A 16,235-nucleotide genomic window follows, 5' to 3' on the forward strand; every position below is an offset into this window, starting at 1 on the left:
TACACTAAACAGATTTGTTCTGTATGATAGTGAATAGAGTGGACGTAATCTTTTGTGTGTTTTTGAAGGCAGCAGTCGAATATTCTTCTGTAAAATGTTACCGTGATTAGATGATACTATATGCATTAGACAGGACTTAATTTCAGCTCGAATACGGTACAGTACGTGGGTTTCTAGCGGCGCCCCTCCTCATCGGTTCTCCAGACATCTATCTCATCCTAAGGGTGTACACACCATCAGACGGGTACCACTTTTGGGTAAATAGGAAAATTAGACTCGCCTGGAATCGGGCAATGATAATTTCCGAATCATAATGCAGAGATACGGGATCTTGGTCAAGGTAATTGTATTTATGGTAATGGCACGTTGCACCTATAGTCTCGCCCGACGAAGGAATGATCAAACGCGTGTACTGACCGTCCTCCAGAGTCTACAATGTGAATCACTGATCAGTCTTTATTGGATTCTTCGCCTCAAAGAACATCGTCAATCTCACCTTACTTTCCGGTACAAAGCCGTGAATAGGCAGTGCCTCACCAAGACCAAGCAGAGCTTTCCCCGAAGGTGGATGAGTTCTGAGTATTCGAGGATTGAAATCTAATATGGCAAAGCACGATTGGCGTATATCACCTTCGTCTGTCAGCGCTCGAGATCGGCGGTCTCTCTTGCCTATGTCACAAGGGAGAGTATGATCGAAAGTCCAAAATGAGTATTTCCACCAATGACAAGGCTCGAGGACGAGTGTAACAATTGGGATTTCTAGCGAATTGATCGTCGATTCGTGATCCGCATCAGAACGTGGTGATTGACGTCCGATAGCGTCGTTGACCATCCGCATCAACATGTGAGGGGGAATATACATCGAGATATCGTATCGTTTCACCGAAGGATATGAATCCAGATTAAGATATCTTATCAACGTTAGATCAAAGCGCAAAACTTCCAACTTCGCTGATTTAATTTGCCTGGGACCAATGTATTTGAAACGATGAGGATGTTCTTGAGGCGGCGGAATCTCATCTCTTATGCAAGCCGGGAGATCGGATAATGCCGTTGGAAATGATAGGACCAGTATAGGAGCGGTGGGTACGTTTCTGGTGGTCGTGAGAAGATCTTTGGTCTGGTAGATGAGGAGATATTTGAGTTTGTACAAGTGTCTGGCGGTTTCTCTCTCCGGATATCTAGGATCTGTGTGGATTTGATCAGCTGCACGCAACGGTGTGAGGTCAGAACAACGAGTCTCACAAGGGTGCTTCCACGTTCGCTTCTACCGCGACCAGGCCTGGTTCGATCCAACTGACAGAATGAGACTTAGAAATGGAATATGGTAATCGGAGGGTCTGAACATCAGTTAGCCAATATCGATGAGTATGTCTGATAGAATGAGCTTACATGTAAATGATTCCCATTCATCCAGTTATAGAACTTCACCACATAGCCTCGACTAACTATGAATACTTCATCAATCAGACAGTATACATCGGGCCCACGTCCAGAGAGGTTGTGATCCTCATCTTCTTCGAAGCATATACCAAGATCCAATACACCTGCTCCTTGATATTCAAGCTGATGGGAGTCCCCTTCATCTGATACTTTGAGGATATGAAGTTTGACGTGTTCGCGAATGGCCAAGTGTTCTCGGACCATCACAAGATTTTTGGCAAGGTCCACTATCGTATCTATCAAAGTGTCCGAAGTTCTCGAAAAGGTGATTTTCTTTTGGCTTGCTTCGTTTATATCGTTGCCACTACATGGAACTTTCATCAGAATAAACAAGGTAGTGGTTCCGCCCTCATCTACCTCCAGTCTACCGTCCTCATGCCAGATTTCAATAGCTATATACCCGTCGTAGGCAGAAATGATCTGCCCAGCGATATCATCTGGCCACTTGAAGCGTGTGCATCTGAGGTTGTCGAAAGGACTTTGTCTTCTGATTAGATTCGCCAGCTGGTCTTTGGCTGTCCTGGATGGGTGGGACTTGTCGGGTCCTTGAAGATCGGGGTCACTGTCTTGGTATAAGTGCTGATGCAAACGGAGCTGAATGGGCATCGAAGCTGTGATGATCCGAATGATCCTCTTGCATGTTGTTGATGCGTGTATGATGTATAACGCCGGGAGCTGGGTGAGAATGATCTCAAGTATGTCGTCGGGTAGTCTCAGCATGATGTAGTGTATTCATGTGAGGATGGTTGAGTGAGCAAAGAGGAATCAGACCGAAGAGCGAAGAGTGAGGAGCATGTCCGGCGATATAGCCGAGATGTTACTCCAGTAGCAACTGACGTGTGGAGATAAGCGATCCGTGCGTTTCAGATGTTGAAATACTCGTGGTGCCGCAGGGGGATCCGTTCCTGAGCATTGACCCCACCTGAGACACTCGTCAGACGAGTCAACCACAGTCAACGTACTCGTATCGCACCATCATACTCAATTTGCTGATCACTTGATGGGAAAACCACTCTTCTCCTATACTCAGTCCAGTGATCCATCATGGAACGCCTCGATGACTTCTTGGTCGAATTGGCTCTCCGGAAATTACCTCTCAAGGACTTACTCGCCTGTTCGGCCACCTGCAAGCGATTCAATGGCATCATCACCTCTTCCTCAAAGATCCAGCTGTTCCTCCATAATCACCTCTTCGGTCGTTCATCTCCACCTACAACAGATCGTCTGGAGGATCCACCAAAAGCTATAAAAGATCGTTCGACCACCGATCGACTTGCTAGACTGCTCAGAATGGAAGATAACCTCTTGAGACTCAGACCCCATCTCCGGTCCTACGAGCTTCCGGCAAATCAGTCGATCTGTACGATAGGTCATGGTTATATCGTCACCTCTTGTCCTTCAGGTGCTGAGATTGAACCTGATAAAGATGGTCTCTATACCCTGGTGACCATTTGGATACCGGATGATCAAAGCAAAGAAGGGAAGTTGGATTCCAGAGCGATAAAAGTGGATTTCAAGCCTAACACAGAATCCAAGACCAGAGCGGTAGATGTAATGGACGATGTGATAGTCTGCGTTCAAGAGTTAGATGCTGGTGGAGATACAGTATTTAGAGTCAGAGTATTACACTTATTCAACGAAGGGGAGATTGCAAAACCATGGGACTCAGATGAGATCACTAAAACCACTCAGGATATGGGATTAGATAATGCTCCGAGAGTGATGATAGGTAGGGAAGGATTATTGGTAGTAATCACTCCGTTCTCTATCAAGTGGACAAGATGGACGGAAGGGAGAGATTGTACAGTGAGAAGATACTCTTCTGAAAGGTTACGATACACTGATTTCCTTTTGCAGTGGGGTCACATCCAAGTTTCACCTTATCTTGGATTCTCATCATCTATCAGGGTATACGGCTCTGATATATTGGGAGTCCTCGGTCAATGTGTTCCTCCTCTGAGCGATAACCCGTACGTCAACATGGCTTTACTATAACGAACAGCCCAGCTTATATGATTGTATCCGCAGTTTCGCTCCTCCACCAGTACCCAAGGACCACCTTCTAATCTATCATCTCAATGACAAAGCTCGCGACGTTGTTACCAAGCCCGTATCAATCCTTCGTATGCCATATGGCCGTAACGAATTTTCAGAGCGTGTTCGCGCTGCCGTACCCCATGAAAAGACTGAAGAAGTGGTATTCCCGGGAATGTTAACAACGTCAAATAACGGTCGAAGTTCGATACTGCAGGTAGGTATGACGACTCTAGATGCGTCGGAGGGAGGTGGGATGCCTCATCTAGATGATTATCCCCCGTGGATTACGATTGATATCCCTCTAAAAGCCATCAGGGATTTATCAGGTATTGATGAGGAAGGTGGACACAAGCCGAGACCTACAGGTAATTTTGCAAGATATCCCGCAGATCGACAAACAAATAATTACACCTCATCGAGGCCAGTTGACGAACACTTCCAAAAGCAGCGTAGAAGGTGCGAGTGTTGTATAGCCGCGAACGAGAAGGTCGAGCAGCTTGGAGATATTGAAGTGATTCCCCCTCACAATTGGGAAGCCAAATCCTTAATGAGCTTCGACAGGATATCTAGAAGCATGCATGAATTTCCTCGGATTTTCGGAACTCGAACTTTGAGTCAATATGTAAACTTTCAAGATTTCCAACGTACAGAGGGGAAGGTACTGCTAGAGTTAACATGCAGGAATTACAAAGTCGAAACGGGGTATGAAGTTGGGAAGCACAAGTCTTTGGGTGGTTTAGGTAAGCCTTTGAGATTACCGGAAGGACCTAAAGAGATAGTAAGGTCGACTTCCCCAATTACGTTTTTACTTTTTTACTGATACAGGTGTGACAGGGTCGACTACGTCCCGGTCATTTTAGCACATACATCAATCCCGATACGCAGGTGGTTCCTTTCACCCATTATCGAGGTCATTGGAAGACCCTTCCTGCCAGAGGACTCATGGTGAATATATTGTTTGATGGTGAAAAGGTAATTTATGAGTACCAGGTAAGTTCGCTCGGTATCACTTTCAGAAAACAAGCTGATATGTGGTGTAGGGTGGATATGTGACAGTTCTTGATTTCACTTCACCAAGTTAACGTACTAAAGTGGATCGTAAATAATATTTATATCATGTGTCCCTCAGTAATGTAATTGTTTGTGTCATGCAGTTTCCTGCATGAGAGTCTCTCGAGCCATGAATCTACATCATGCATAGTGATACATATAGGACAACCGGCTAATGAGACATAAGTACATCATAAAGGGCAGCTGGGGCCAAGGATCGACCGACTCATGAATAGGTTGTCCAAGACAATCATTAAAGACGATCATCCTACATGCGGGGCGAGGTATGAATCAGCAGACAGTCTCGCAAATTGTGAATTGGACGTATGTACCGTATCGATGGCGGTAAGCTCATTGCTGAACAGGGCTCCGAAATTATCGTCTTGCGGGCAATAAAGTCTCGTAAATTCTGAATAACCAGTAAGCTCGGATCCCATTCCAGTAACATGTGGCGAGCTCGCTCGGAATACCCATTCAATCGTATGGTCGGAAGCTTTCTTGGGGTACAGTAAGAGCTCTGAGACAGGCCGACCACGCGGAGAATGCAAAGTGGTACTTCCAACGTTATGGTCAAAGGATGAACAACATTCGGTTTGTCACACATGTGAGGTACGAGAGTGCTTTCATCTGATCATTCCCACGAGTTTCGTATAATGTATCCTACTCGACAGTCATACGAGGTGAATCAATGAAACTTGCTTCGTCATTTCCATCCTTTGAGTCTACCGTTGATAGACTGATACCATGTACTGCAACGACGTGGATATAAAGGGAGCTCCTTAGCTGCGACACTGCCAAGACCATTTTTGATGGGCTCGGCGACAAGCACACGAAAAGTCTGGGGTGTATGATATATATATAAAAGCTGCTGCAATTGTTGATTTTCGAAAACGAATTTTATTTCCATCAAAAAAAAAACTAACAACGACTGCAAGGAAATAACATCAATATTTTGTAAATCTCATAAAAAAAGCAATATACCAACGATAAACAATCTTTGGATTATTACATTCTTCTGCTATAACAAAACATATCCATATCTTCACAGATCGTTGTCTACACAGCTTAATAAACAGTATTTTATCTCTGACAACCACTACTGTACGATCAAACCTAAAACTCATCTAATCGATAACGGCGCAGTAACGATGTTCTCCAAAACATTCATTTCCCTTTTCGCCCTCACTTTGTTAACTGCCATTCCCATTTCGACGCTGGCATTGCCCACAGGAGAATCTGACTCTGAGCCTGAAACGGTGGAGATGTTGGTTTCGAGTGTGTTGATCAATTTCGGTGAACATACCGCGCACCTACCAGGCTTGAATACTAGCGAGAGGATTCACAATGGCTCAGATACTATAGCGTCATTAGCTATGGGCAAGTCTATAGGTAACGAACATTCCTTCTACTTCTATACTTACGATGACGCCAATACTACTCTCACACAAAATCTGACTGTGAGTAGATTTTGATTTCAAGGTACAGTCCAATTTGTCGAAGCTGATTTGTCTTTCGTTTCGTATCGTTACGCTCCCCAGTGCACCTACAAGACGCTCAAGGCATCTGAGAATCAAGCACAATACAATTTGACCAATGTAATTCCCTTGAAACCAGTATCAAATAATACCGATGTGGCTAGTTTGAGATGCGTTACGAGCTCCGTAGAGGTTTACAACTCTGTGAGTTGACATATCGTCATATACATCTTTTTGGGGGATCAGCTGATGTAATATTTGAATGGGATATAGAATAATACCAACATTCAGTAAGGGGCTTGGCTGGAGAGATATAGCATTTGGGATGTATGCATCAAGGCATAGGTGTTGCTGATAGCAAAGCAACTCTCCGTATATTATGTATTGTGTATCCAAGTTACCCACTTTAGACTGTGCCTCATAAACGATGACGTTGGATCCGTGTGGATTGCGTAGTGGGGGGTTTCTGCTGCTCTCGGCGCAAACAATATTCCAAACAATATTCAGTATCCCATATTCTGCTGCAGATCATTCACTTTCGTCATATCCATCGAACATCAATACCCACTCTAACTATCCTTGACACAGATAGACATCCCATCCGAAACTCATCAACATCCTTTCCGTTCCTACACCCACCCACCCACCGATGTTCTGATCTGAGAGTGCAACATCATGTCGAGACCCAAATCAGCACCACGAGCGTCTGAGCCCGCTCTTTCATCTAGAACCCCCTCAGTGCCTATACCACCAACAGCTAGGAAGTCAAGTCAGCCTGCGGTCAATACCCAGAGTGCGGGTGCCACTCCTCGCTTCTACGTGAGTGATATAGTTCATCTCCCGACTTGTACCAAACTGACTACGTGTTATATAGGACGGACCCACCATCAGTGCTCAAGGTAACGATGTAAAGTCGAAAGCCAAGCAAGCAGCTGCGAAGACAGCTGCAGTCACCAAGGTGAGCTTTTCTCCTGAGATCTCGGTATAGATAAAGTTCATCATTACTCATTTGGTTTTGTATTTAGGCTTCAACCAAAAAAGCAGTCTCTACCGCGCGACGACATCCCTGGTCCATCATCTCCATCCTCACTTCTCTACCAATCTTGGTCTTCTTCTCACTTGCATCTACTGTCCTATGTCCTCCGCCTGGTGAATCACTGTCACCGGTCAATAAGTACATCTTGTCCCCACTCGAATACGGTCCTACCCAGTCTCATCCTATCCTATGTTACCCTTCCAACGTGTATCATCGGGAAATACTCCAACCATACGTTTACCCAGTATTGGATAAAGCTCAAGATCGATTCACGACTTCGCCCTACTATGTCAACTACGCTAAACCAAGTTACGACAAGGCAGATAAACTAGCTAGACAGTTATATCAAGGACCACTCAAACCTGTCATAAGAGGAATTAGGAGATTCTACTTTACCTTCATCCAACCTCACTTCCCATACCTCAAAGCTAGATATCACACGCTCACTGCACCTTATACATCCAGGATACAAGCATTCGCCAAACCCCATATAGAAACTGCCAATCAATATGCGAATCTCGCCAGTGATCATGCTGTTAGAAGTTACAATTACGCTTCCACCCATCCATTAACTGGCCAATTGGCCAAATACGCTCAAAAGGGATACCAAATTACGTCGGAGAATGGTCATAAAGCTTATGTATGGAGCAAACCTCATTTCCTCAGAGCGAGATTAGAAGTGCAGAGAATAACTAGAGAGATCCTTGGTCCAAGAGCTGTGAAGGCTTTGCAGAGAGCCACGATCGAGGCTGCTAAGATCGAAGCTGCTGTTAGAGCGTGAGTAAAATCGTCTTTCCCATCGCATTCAATTTCGTTGATGGCGAGCTGATGAATGATGATACATCGATAGCTACATCGTCAAGATCTATAATCAACATCTTGAACCCCACGTCGGTCCCTATGTCACTCAAACATCTAAATTCGTTGCTCCTTACACAGCGTTATTCCACAAACACGTCCATCAACCTTATATCAAACCCACTGTCGATCAACTGTTCCCACCTTCTATCAAGGAGAAATCATTTTTGGCCATGTTGGCTGAATTCCTGCCTACAACTGGTGGCACCACTCATGCAGCTGAGAGGAAAGGAGAGATGGATGATTATTATAATGATTTGGAACATTCGCGTAAACCTGCTGAAGTCAAAGTACCATCTGCCGACAAAGTCACTGAGAAGAAGACCGCAGAGGTCAAACCTAAAGAGGTGAAGAAAGTGGAAAGGGCTGAAATGGATCGGGTGAGGGATGCGATCAAGAGTAGAGTGGATGAACAAGGGAAGAAGAGCTTGAAGAAGATTAAAGAAGAGGTAAATTAATTCGTCTTTTATTCTTGACAAATTCTAGTTCATTCATTCACTCACACCATGGTACCTTCTATCATCCTACCGTCGTTCGATACTTGGATTATACCAATATCTTGTTTTTTTTTTTTTGTCTTGGCTTCTCATCATATCGGATTCTATAATATCCCTTTTACCTTTTCAAGATTTTCTTGCCCACCCTCCTTCCCGATATCTGATCTATCTAGAATATATCCTATCCTTACAATATCTCTTTGCTTCTCTCAATCACAACACTGTTTCTATATCCCGATAATATGAAAGATACATCTTTCACTCCTGTGATGAATATGTTTTGCTTATGTTTGTTATTATGTCGATTGCAGGCCAAACGTATCAACTCTGAATTCAGTACCAACTCAATCCCCATCCTCGCTCAAAATATGAGATCGGAGATTGAAAGAGAGATAGATTACGTCTTGACTGGGTTGGACAAATTATACACCAAATCGACCACCTTGACGAATGAACAAGTTTTGAAATCTAGTGAACAGGCTGATGCGAGGTTGAAGAGGACAGCCGATAAGATAAAATCCAGGTTGGATGTTCAAAAAGGAAAATTACAAGATCAAGCTAAAGGTGTGGCGGAGGTTCAGAAAGAGTTGGTCGATAGAGCTTTGGGTAGGGAGTATAAGGAACTGGCTGAACAGGTGAGTGACATATCCGATATGGGATTGGCTTACGTATTCCCTCACTTTGACCTGAAGTATACTGATGATGTTACTGATGTAGATGGGCCAAATTGATGGAGTTACGTCCAGAGATTTGGATAAATACAGTGACGTTCAGAAACGTGAGTTGTCTTCGATTGTAACATCGGGTATGCCTAATGTGCTAGTATACTTATACCCGCTATTGATTAGTCGCCGACTCCTACAAATCCAAATTTGCTTCTGCTCTTGATGACAACACCGCTCTTGCTAAACCCTTCAGCGAACTCAAAACGGAACTTAACGATTATCACGAATCTTTCCGGGAACGAGTTGGTATCCTCAAGCGAACCGCTTTAGACCGAATCAAAGCTAGAGAAGCCATGTCAGCCGAAGCTGAACCTTCCCGAGTCAGTATACTACCCATCAAAGAAGCCGCTGGGGCGGCTGCTGCTGCTGCTGGAGTAGGAGCCGGAGGTATTCTGGGTAAAGGCAAAGAACAAGTTCTATCGGCATTATCAGCTGCTGGTACACCTACTTCCGCCGGTGTAATCGATCAAGTCCAAGCTTCTGCTCAGTCCATACTTGATGCCGCTTCTTCAAGCTTACATGAGGGAACTCGATCGGTAATTTCGGCGGTTGGAGCGACACCTTCGCCTGAATCACCTAAAGAATATGCCGAATCAGTCATTTCAGCTGCATCCGAAGCTGTCGATTCATTATCATCTGCGGCTGGATCTGTCATTCACGATGCTACTAGATCGGCTATCTCAGTCGCTGGAGGCACACCATCCCCCGAATCGCCCCAAGAATATGCCGAGTCTATATACAATGCCGCGGGCGAAAACGTCAATTTCGCTATATCACAAGCATCTGATGCTGTCCATCAAGGTACCAGATCCATCATCTCGGCTGTAGGCGCTACACCCAGTCCCGAGACTTTTGGTGAATCGGTAGAATCCGGTATTGCTGCTGCCTCGAAGGGTATCAACGATGCTATACCGGACATAGATATCAGTAAATCGGTGCATGACGCTACGAGAGCAGCTATCAAGGCTGTCGGAGCTACGCCTAGCCCCGAGAATCTAGGCGAACACATCGAATCCCTTACTCAAGTCTTAGCCGAATCAGCTTCATCAGCGATTTCAGTAGCTTCAGAAGCTGTCTCTGGCTTATCTCAAGATGCCTCATCAGTCTTACATGACGCTACTCGATCTGCCATATCTGCTGTTGGCGCCACACCATCTCCTGAATCTCCTAATGAGTACTTGGAATCAGTTGGAAACGTAGTTGCGCAAGGAGCAGCATCGGTATACGGAATCGCAGAAGAGAATGTCAATTCCCTATCGAGCAACGTCCATGATGCTACCCGATCGGCAATGAGGAAAGTCGGAGTGACACCTACACCTGAGACTCCAGGTGAATACGCGGAAAGCATATATGGAGAAGCCAGTTCGACCGTATCGTCCGTTGGATCAGTCATATCCGAACAAGCGAGTTTGTTGGTGAACCAAATTCAAGAAGCGTTAGGAGTGGTATCTACAACACCAGAACCATCTGGGTTAGTCGCGTCTGCAACATCCTATATCTCTTCGTTGGCTTCTGCTGGATCTTCAGTAGGATCTGAAGCGTTAGTCTCCGGATCTTCTATCCTTTCGTCACTCCAAAATGAAGCTTCTTCTACGATCCATCAAGCTACCCGATCAGCTTCCAAGGCACTGGGTGCGACACCCACTCCTGAGACTCCAGGAGAGTATGTAGATGCTGCCAAACAAGCTGTCAAGGACCAGGTGAAAAGGGTGAGAGATCCCAGGGAGATTGCTGAAAGTTTGGTGAGGAAACATGCTAGTCAGATTGATAGGGATTTAGCGGATGAGAGAGCGAGGGGAACCACGAGGTTCATAGGTGATGAACATGGACATGGACATGCTCATACTCAGGCAGCGGGACATGCGGCTAGGGAGGAATTGTAGATTGAAATGTTGATAAAGGAACAAGTAAGGTGGTGAAAGATGAAAACAGAATAGATTAAATATTGATCATTGAAATGCAAATACAAATGAAAACGAAGATGACAATGCATCTCTTGTCGAGCTTCGAGCTCTGAATTGTCACTTGCATTAGTTGCACTGATTGAATATTTGGATGTCAACTGCAATATGCATTGGTTGATAGCATAATCTCTTTTCACTTGTAGCAGCCTAAGTTACGGTATACATGCGTGACATGATATGCTGGGTTCATCGGGGATTCCCGGTGTTAATCCAGTGTGGCAGCCCTCAGGAGGATTGACTTCACCACGTCACGTCCTCCACGCTGTTAGCAGTTAACTTACTGCACCAACGTTGATATCCATTATCCATACATAATCTGGTATAACATCATACATACATAACATATACCCTTCCCCTTAATCATCTCAAACAGATTCAGGCCGACCTCTCTTCTCCTCTCCGGAACGTTCGCTTTCTTCAAAAATCCCGAAACCGTATCAAGAAGAGGTCAACCCACGCGTTACTTCCCAGCTGTGACTTGGTCTTGCATCACTCTTCAACCTAGACTCGCTGGAATAAGGTCGTACATAGGGATAGACAGGTCAAGATGCAGATGCTCACGAAGGTAAGCTACGAACCAATTCTTTTCACGTGCATCGTTGATAGCTCACGTGCATACCCTTACCCGACTTGCAGTTCGAGAGCAAATCACCTAGAGTGAAGGGTATCGCTTTTCGTGAGTCTGCTCGACTCCCAACTGTGTACTGCAATAACACCTGCTGATATTACCTCTCTTCTCTGAAATTCTGTGTAGACCCCAAAACACCACTCTTAGCTGCTTCGTTGCATAATGGTACGATTCAATTATGGAATTATCAGATGGGTACCTTGGTAGATAGGTATGATGAACATGATGGTGAGTGAATGCCCTATAACCCAGTTGTGCGAGTACCGCTATCGTAGGGAAGCGACCCCTCGGCATTGAACTATGTTATGCTGTATCATCTGCTAACATGGTCGATCTTTACTCCCGCAGGTCCCGTTCGAGGAATATGTTTCCATCCTACTCAACCTATTTTCTGTTCCGGTGGTGATGATTACAAGATCAAAGTTTGGAATTATAAGCAAAGGAAATGTCTCTTCACATTGACTGGACGTGAGTAATGTTTAACCAAATCAAGATTAGCTTTAAGTCTGGACCTGATGCCCAACCTGACTTAGATCTCGATTACGTTCGAACCGTCTTCTTCCACCGAGAATACCCATGGATCATCTCAGCCTCCGACGATCAAACAATCAGAATCTGGAATTGGCAATCTAGAACATGTATTGCTATTTTAACAGGACACAACCATTATATCATGTAAGGACCCATCTTTACACTTCTCACAAGTGAACTGAGCTCATTCGCATAATTGATAGGTGCGCTCAATTTCACCCTTGGGATGATTTGGTTGTCTCGGCATCGATGGATTTGACCGTCCGAGTGTGGGATATCTCCGGTCTGAGGAAGAAGAACCAAGCTTCCCAAGCACCCATGTCGTTCGAAGAACAAATGTCACGAGCCAACCAGAACCAAGCCGACCTCTTTGGTAATACCGATGCGGTCGTCAAATACGTGTTAGAAGGACACGATAGGGGTGTGAATTGGGCATCTTTCCATCCTACTTTACCATTGATCGTCTCATGCGGTGACGATCGACAGGTGAAACTTTGGAGAATGTCAGAAACCAAAGCTTGGGAAGTTGATTCTTGCAGAGGTCATTTCAACAATGTCTCAATGAGTATGTTCCATCCCAGACACGAGCTTCTCCTTTCGGCCTCGGAAGATAAGACGATTAGAGTATGGGATATGACCAAACGTACGGCCGTACAGACTTTTAGAAGGGAACATGATAGGTTCTGGGTGTTGACTGCTCATCCGGAATTGAACCTTTTCGCTGCTGGTGAGTCAATCTCTTCCTGAGAAACACTTTGCTATTTGATAGAAAGCTTATCGCAAATGGCGATCATTGCTGATTCGTTGACTCGGTTCAGGTCACGACAACGGTCTGATCGTCTTCAAACTCGAACGTGAACGACCTGCGTTCTCTCTATCTGGAAACCAATTGTTCTACGTCAAGGATAAAGTCATTCGAATGGCCGACTTATCGACCGGTACCAATCAAGGTATCTGCAGTGTCAGAAAACTCGGTTCCCAATGGGTACAACCTAGAACATTGAGTTATAACCCCGCTGAACGAGCTGTAGTCGTTACTTCACCTTCAGAAAACGGTACATACGAATTGATCACTTTACCTAAATCTTCTGCTCCTTCCGCATCGGATGGTAAAGATGTTCCATCAGATGGCAAGAAAGGTAATGGAATCTGTGCAATTTTCGTTGCAAGGAACAGATTGGCAGTACTTGACAAGGCTACTCAAAATATCGAAATCAAAGATCTTTCCAACTCGATCACTAAAACTGTGAAATGTCCCGTCCAAACCAATGAGATCTTCTATGGTGGCACCGCATCGCTCCTACTTGCTACTCCAACTTCAGTCGTTCTCTTTGACATACAACAGCAAAAGGTTTTGGCGGAAATTAGTACACCACCTGTGAAATATGTCGTTTGGAGCACTGATGGAAACATGGTTGCTTTGTTGAGTAAACACAGTAAGTCCAGCTTCTCCCATCATGTTGATGTAGAGCTAAGCTGACAAATGTATGATCAGCAATCACCATCGCCAACAAATCCCTCACCCAGAGTGCTTTGATCCACGAGACCATCCGAATCAAATCCGCTGCTTGGGACGATAGTGGTATCCTCATCTACACTACTTTGAACCATATCAAATACGCTCTTCCTCAAGGCGATAACGGTATCATCAAGACTCTTGAACAACCAGTCTATCTGACACGAGTCAAAGGTCAAATCGTGCACTGTCTCGATCGAACTGCTAAACCTCGAACTATCACAATCGATCCTACAGAGTATCGATTCAAACTTGCTTTGGTCCGAAAGAACTATGATGAGGTCTTGCAGATCATCCGAAGCTCTAATCTCGTCGGTCAAAGTATCATTGGGTATTTGCAAAAGAAGGGATACCCCGAGATCGCCTTGCATTTCGTACAAGATCAACAAACTCGATTCGACCTCGCTATTGAATGTGGTAATTTGCAAGTGGCCTTGGAGATGGCTAGAGCAGTTGACAGAGAAGATGTATGGAATAGACTTGGTGCAGCGGCTTTACAACAAGGTAATCACTCGGTAAGTCAAATTCTTGGGCTCGCCATGTTGAGCGGCGACAGTCGAGCTGATCTGATCACATGGGATAGATTGTCGAAACCGCTTATCAAAAAGCCAAAAACTTTGACAAACTCTCTTTCCTCTACCTGATTACTGGTAATACACAGAAGCTCAGCATGATGCAAGTAATTGCTCAGAAGAGAGGTGATAACATGTCTCGATTTCAAAACTCCCTATACCTCGGCGACATCCAAGCTAGGGTAGAAGTTCTTAGGGAAACTGGACAATGTAAGTCATCCCAGTCATCTAATATGAGAAGGTGTCAGTCAGGAGCTGATACGATACCGATAGACCCTCTCGCTTACTACACTGCCAAGACCAATGGTCTCGATGATACTGCTTTGGAAATCCTCGAAGAAGCTGGTATGACCGAGGAAGACTTACCACCTCCACCTCAAAACTCAGGACATTCATCACTTGCTCCACCACCTATTGTTTTCCCTCAATCCGACTCTAACTGGCCGATCAAGAACCTCGGAGAATCATTCTTCGATCGGGCTTTGGCGAATGGGGGAGTTGATGGACTCGTAGGCGAATCATCCGGTATAGAAGGTGGTGAACAGCTTGATGCTTGGGCTGCGGACGTTGCGATTGATGATGGTGCCGATGGTGAAAGTGTAGAGGAAGGTGATGAAGATGAAGGATGGGATCTCGACGCTGAAGTTATCGCTCCACCCGAAGAAGAGGTCGCTCCGGAAGAAGAAGCGGCAGAAGCTGATTTGTCAGAAGGTGTATCTCCCGGTATAAGTGAAGATGAGTTGTGGATTAGGAATAGTCCGTTGGCTGCCGATCATGCGGCAGCTGGAAACTTTGAGTCAGCCATGCAGGTGAGTGATTCATCTCCTGGAGTCATCAGTCCCACGATGATAAAGTCCATCTACTGACTGCTTATGACGTTATGTATATATATAGCTACTCAACAGGCAAATCGGTGCCGTCAACTTCCAACCTCTCAAGTCATATTTCCTTCAATCCTACCAATCTGCCCATGTTCACGTACCTGCCAACCCATCTTTACCACCTATAAAATACAATGTTCGACGAAATCCCGAATCAACAGAATTGAGAGAATTCTTACCTTTCAACTCGTACAATTTCGATGATTTGAAATCGAACGAATTGACAGAGGCCAACAAGTACTTTGCAAGAGGTAAATTCGTAGAGGCTTTGGCTGCGTTTAGGACGGTATTGCAGAAGTTGATCATGGTTGTGGTGACTGATGAGGGTGATGCTACTGAGGTGAGTCGATTGATTCATTCAGTCCATCTACCAATGTGATACACGTTGCTGATGTTATTTTTGACTTCTTGATAGATCAAAGACCTCGTAACTTTGTGCCGAGAGTACATCATTGGATTGACCATGGAAGTTGAACGACGACGACTAGTATCTGAAGAACCTGAAAACGTGAAACGAAACTTGGAATTAGCGGCTTACTTCACACATTGTCAATTGGCTCAACAGCATGTTCAACTAGCTTTGAGATCCGCTATGAAAGTATTCAGCGATGCTGGTAACCATGCTACTGCTGCCGTGTTCGCTAGAAGGTTGATAGATACTAGACCGGCTGGTGCGCAGGTGGTCACTCAGGTGAGTACAGTATCCTTCGACCCTTGCGTCGTGTCGACCCCATTGTATGAGCACAGGCTGACATATCTGATGGTTATCTCATTTAGGCCAGAGCAGTTCTCGCTCAAGGTGATCGAAATCCTCGTGATAACCATGAGATTACATACGATCAATTCACCTCATTCGATATCTGTCCTGCATCACTCACTCCGATCTATCAAGGATCACCATCTGTCATCTCACCTTATACAGGTGCGAAATACCTCCCTGAATTCAAAGGTAGTGTATGTAAAGTAGATGAGATTACTCAAGTTGGATTGACAGCTAGTGGATTAAGGAATAAGGTATAGAC

At 44.9% G+C, this 16,235-nt stretch overlaps 5 protein-coding genes across 5 annotated transcripts; 4 read left to right on the top strand and 1 right to left on the bottom strand.

Moving 5' to 3' along the window:
- Positions 1-442: 442 nt before the first annotated feature.
- On the bottom strand, positions 443-2,163 carry L199_006793 (uncharacterized protein; the record flags this gene model as incomplete). The annotated part of the gene is made up of 3 exons (XM_064892490.1): positions 443-1,181; positions 1,246-1,340; positions 1,393-2,163. The coding sequence occupies 3 exons, from the start codon at positions 2,161-2,163 to the stop codon at positions 443-445; spliced, it is 1,605 nt and encodes a 534-aa protein (XP_064748562.1).
- Positions 2,164-2,487: 324 nt separating this feature from the next.
- Positions 2,488-4,562, top strand: L199_006794 (uncharacterized protein; the record flags this gene model as incomplete). Its single annotated transcript, XM_064892491.1, has 5 exons — positions 2,488-3,249; positions 3,301-3,413; positions 3,472-4,258; positions 4,315-4,470; positions 4,521-4,562. The coding sequence occupies 5 exons, from the start codon at positions 2,488-2,490 to the stop codon at positions 4,560-4,562; spliced, it is 1,860 nt and encodes a 619-aa protein (XP_064748563.1).
- A 1,116-nt stretch (positions 4,563-5,678) lies between these two features.
- Positions 5,679-6,299, top strand: L199_006795 (uncharacterized protein; the record flags this gene model as incomplete). The annotated part of the gene is made up of 3 exons (XM_064892492.1): positions 5,679-5,987; positions 6,069-6,209; positions 6,279-6,299. The coding sequence occupies 3 exons, from the start codon at positions 5,679-5,681 to the stop codon at positions 6,297-6,299; spliced, it is 471 nt and encodes a 156-aa protein (XP_064748564.1).
- Positions 6,300-6,680: 381 nt separating this feature from the next.
- On the top strand, positions 6,681-11,004 carry L199_006796 (uncharacterized protein; the record flags this gene model as incomplete). The annotated part of the gene is made up of 7 exons (XM_064892493.1): positions 6,681-6,824; positions 6,880-6,963; positions 7,031-7,818; positions 7,892-8,348; positions 8,708-9,031; positions 9,114-9,174; positions 9,245-11,004. The coding sequence occupies 7 exons, from the start codon at positions 6,681-6,683 to the stop codon at positions 11,002-11,004; spliced, it is 3,618 nt and encodes a 1,205-aa protein (XP_064748565.1).
- Positions 11,005-11,632: 628 nt separating this feature from the next.
- On the top strand, positions 11,633-16,233 carry L199_006797 (uncharacterized protein; the record flags this gene model as incomplete). The annotated part of the gene is made up of 13 exons (XM_064892494.1): positions 11,633-11,650; positions 11,722-11,761; positions 11,840-11,941; positions 12,062-12,181; positions 12,247-12,388; positions 12,448-12,971; positions 13,063-13,680; positions 13,740-14,275; positions 14,344-14,542; positions 14,606-15,141; positions 15,227-15,553; positions 15,629-15,904; positions 15,991-16,233. The coding sequence occupies 13 exons, from the start codon at positions 11,633-11,635 to the stop codon at positions 16,231-16,233; spliced, it is 3,681 nt and encodes a 1,226-aa protein (XP_064748566.1).
- Positions 16,234-16,235: the final 2 nt, after the last annotated feature.

Source organism: Kwoniella botswanensis, chromosome 1, assembly GCF_036426115.1.
Source record: "Kwoniella botswanensis chromosome 1, complete sequence".
NCBI lineage: Eukaryota > Fungi > Basidiomycota > Tremellomycetes > Tremellales > Cryptococcaceae > Kwoniella > Kwoniella botswanensis.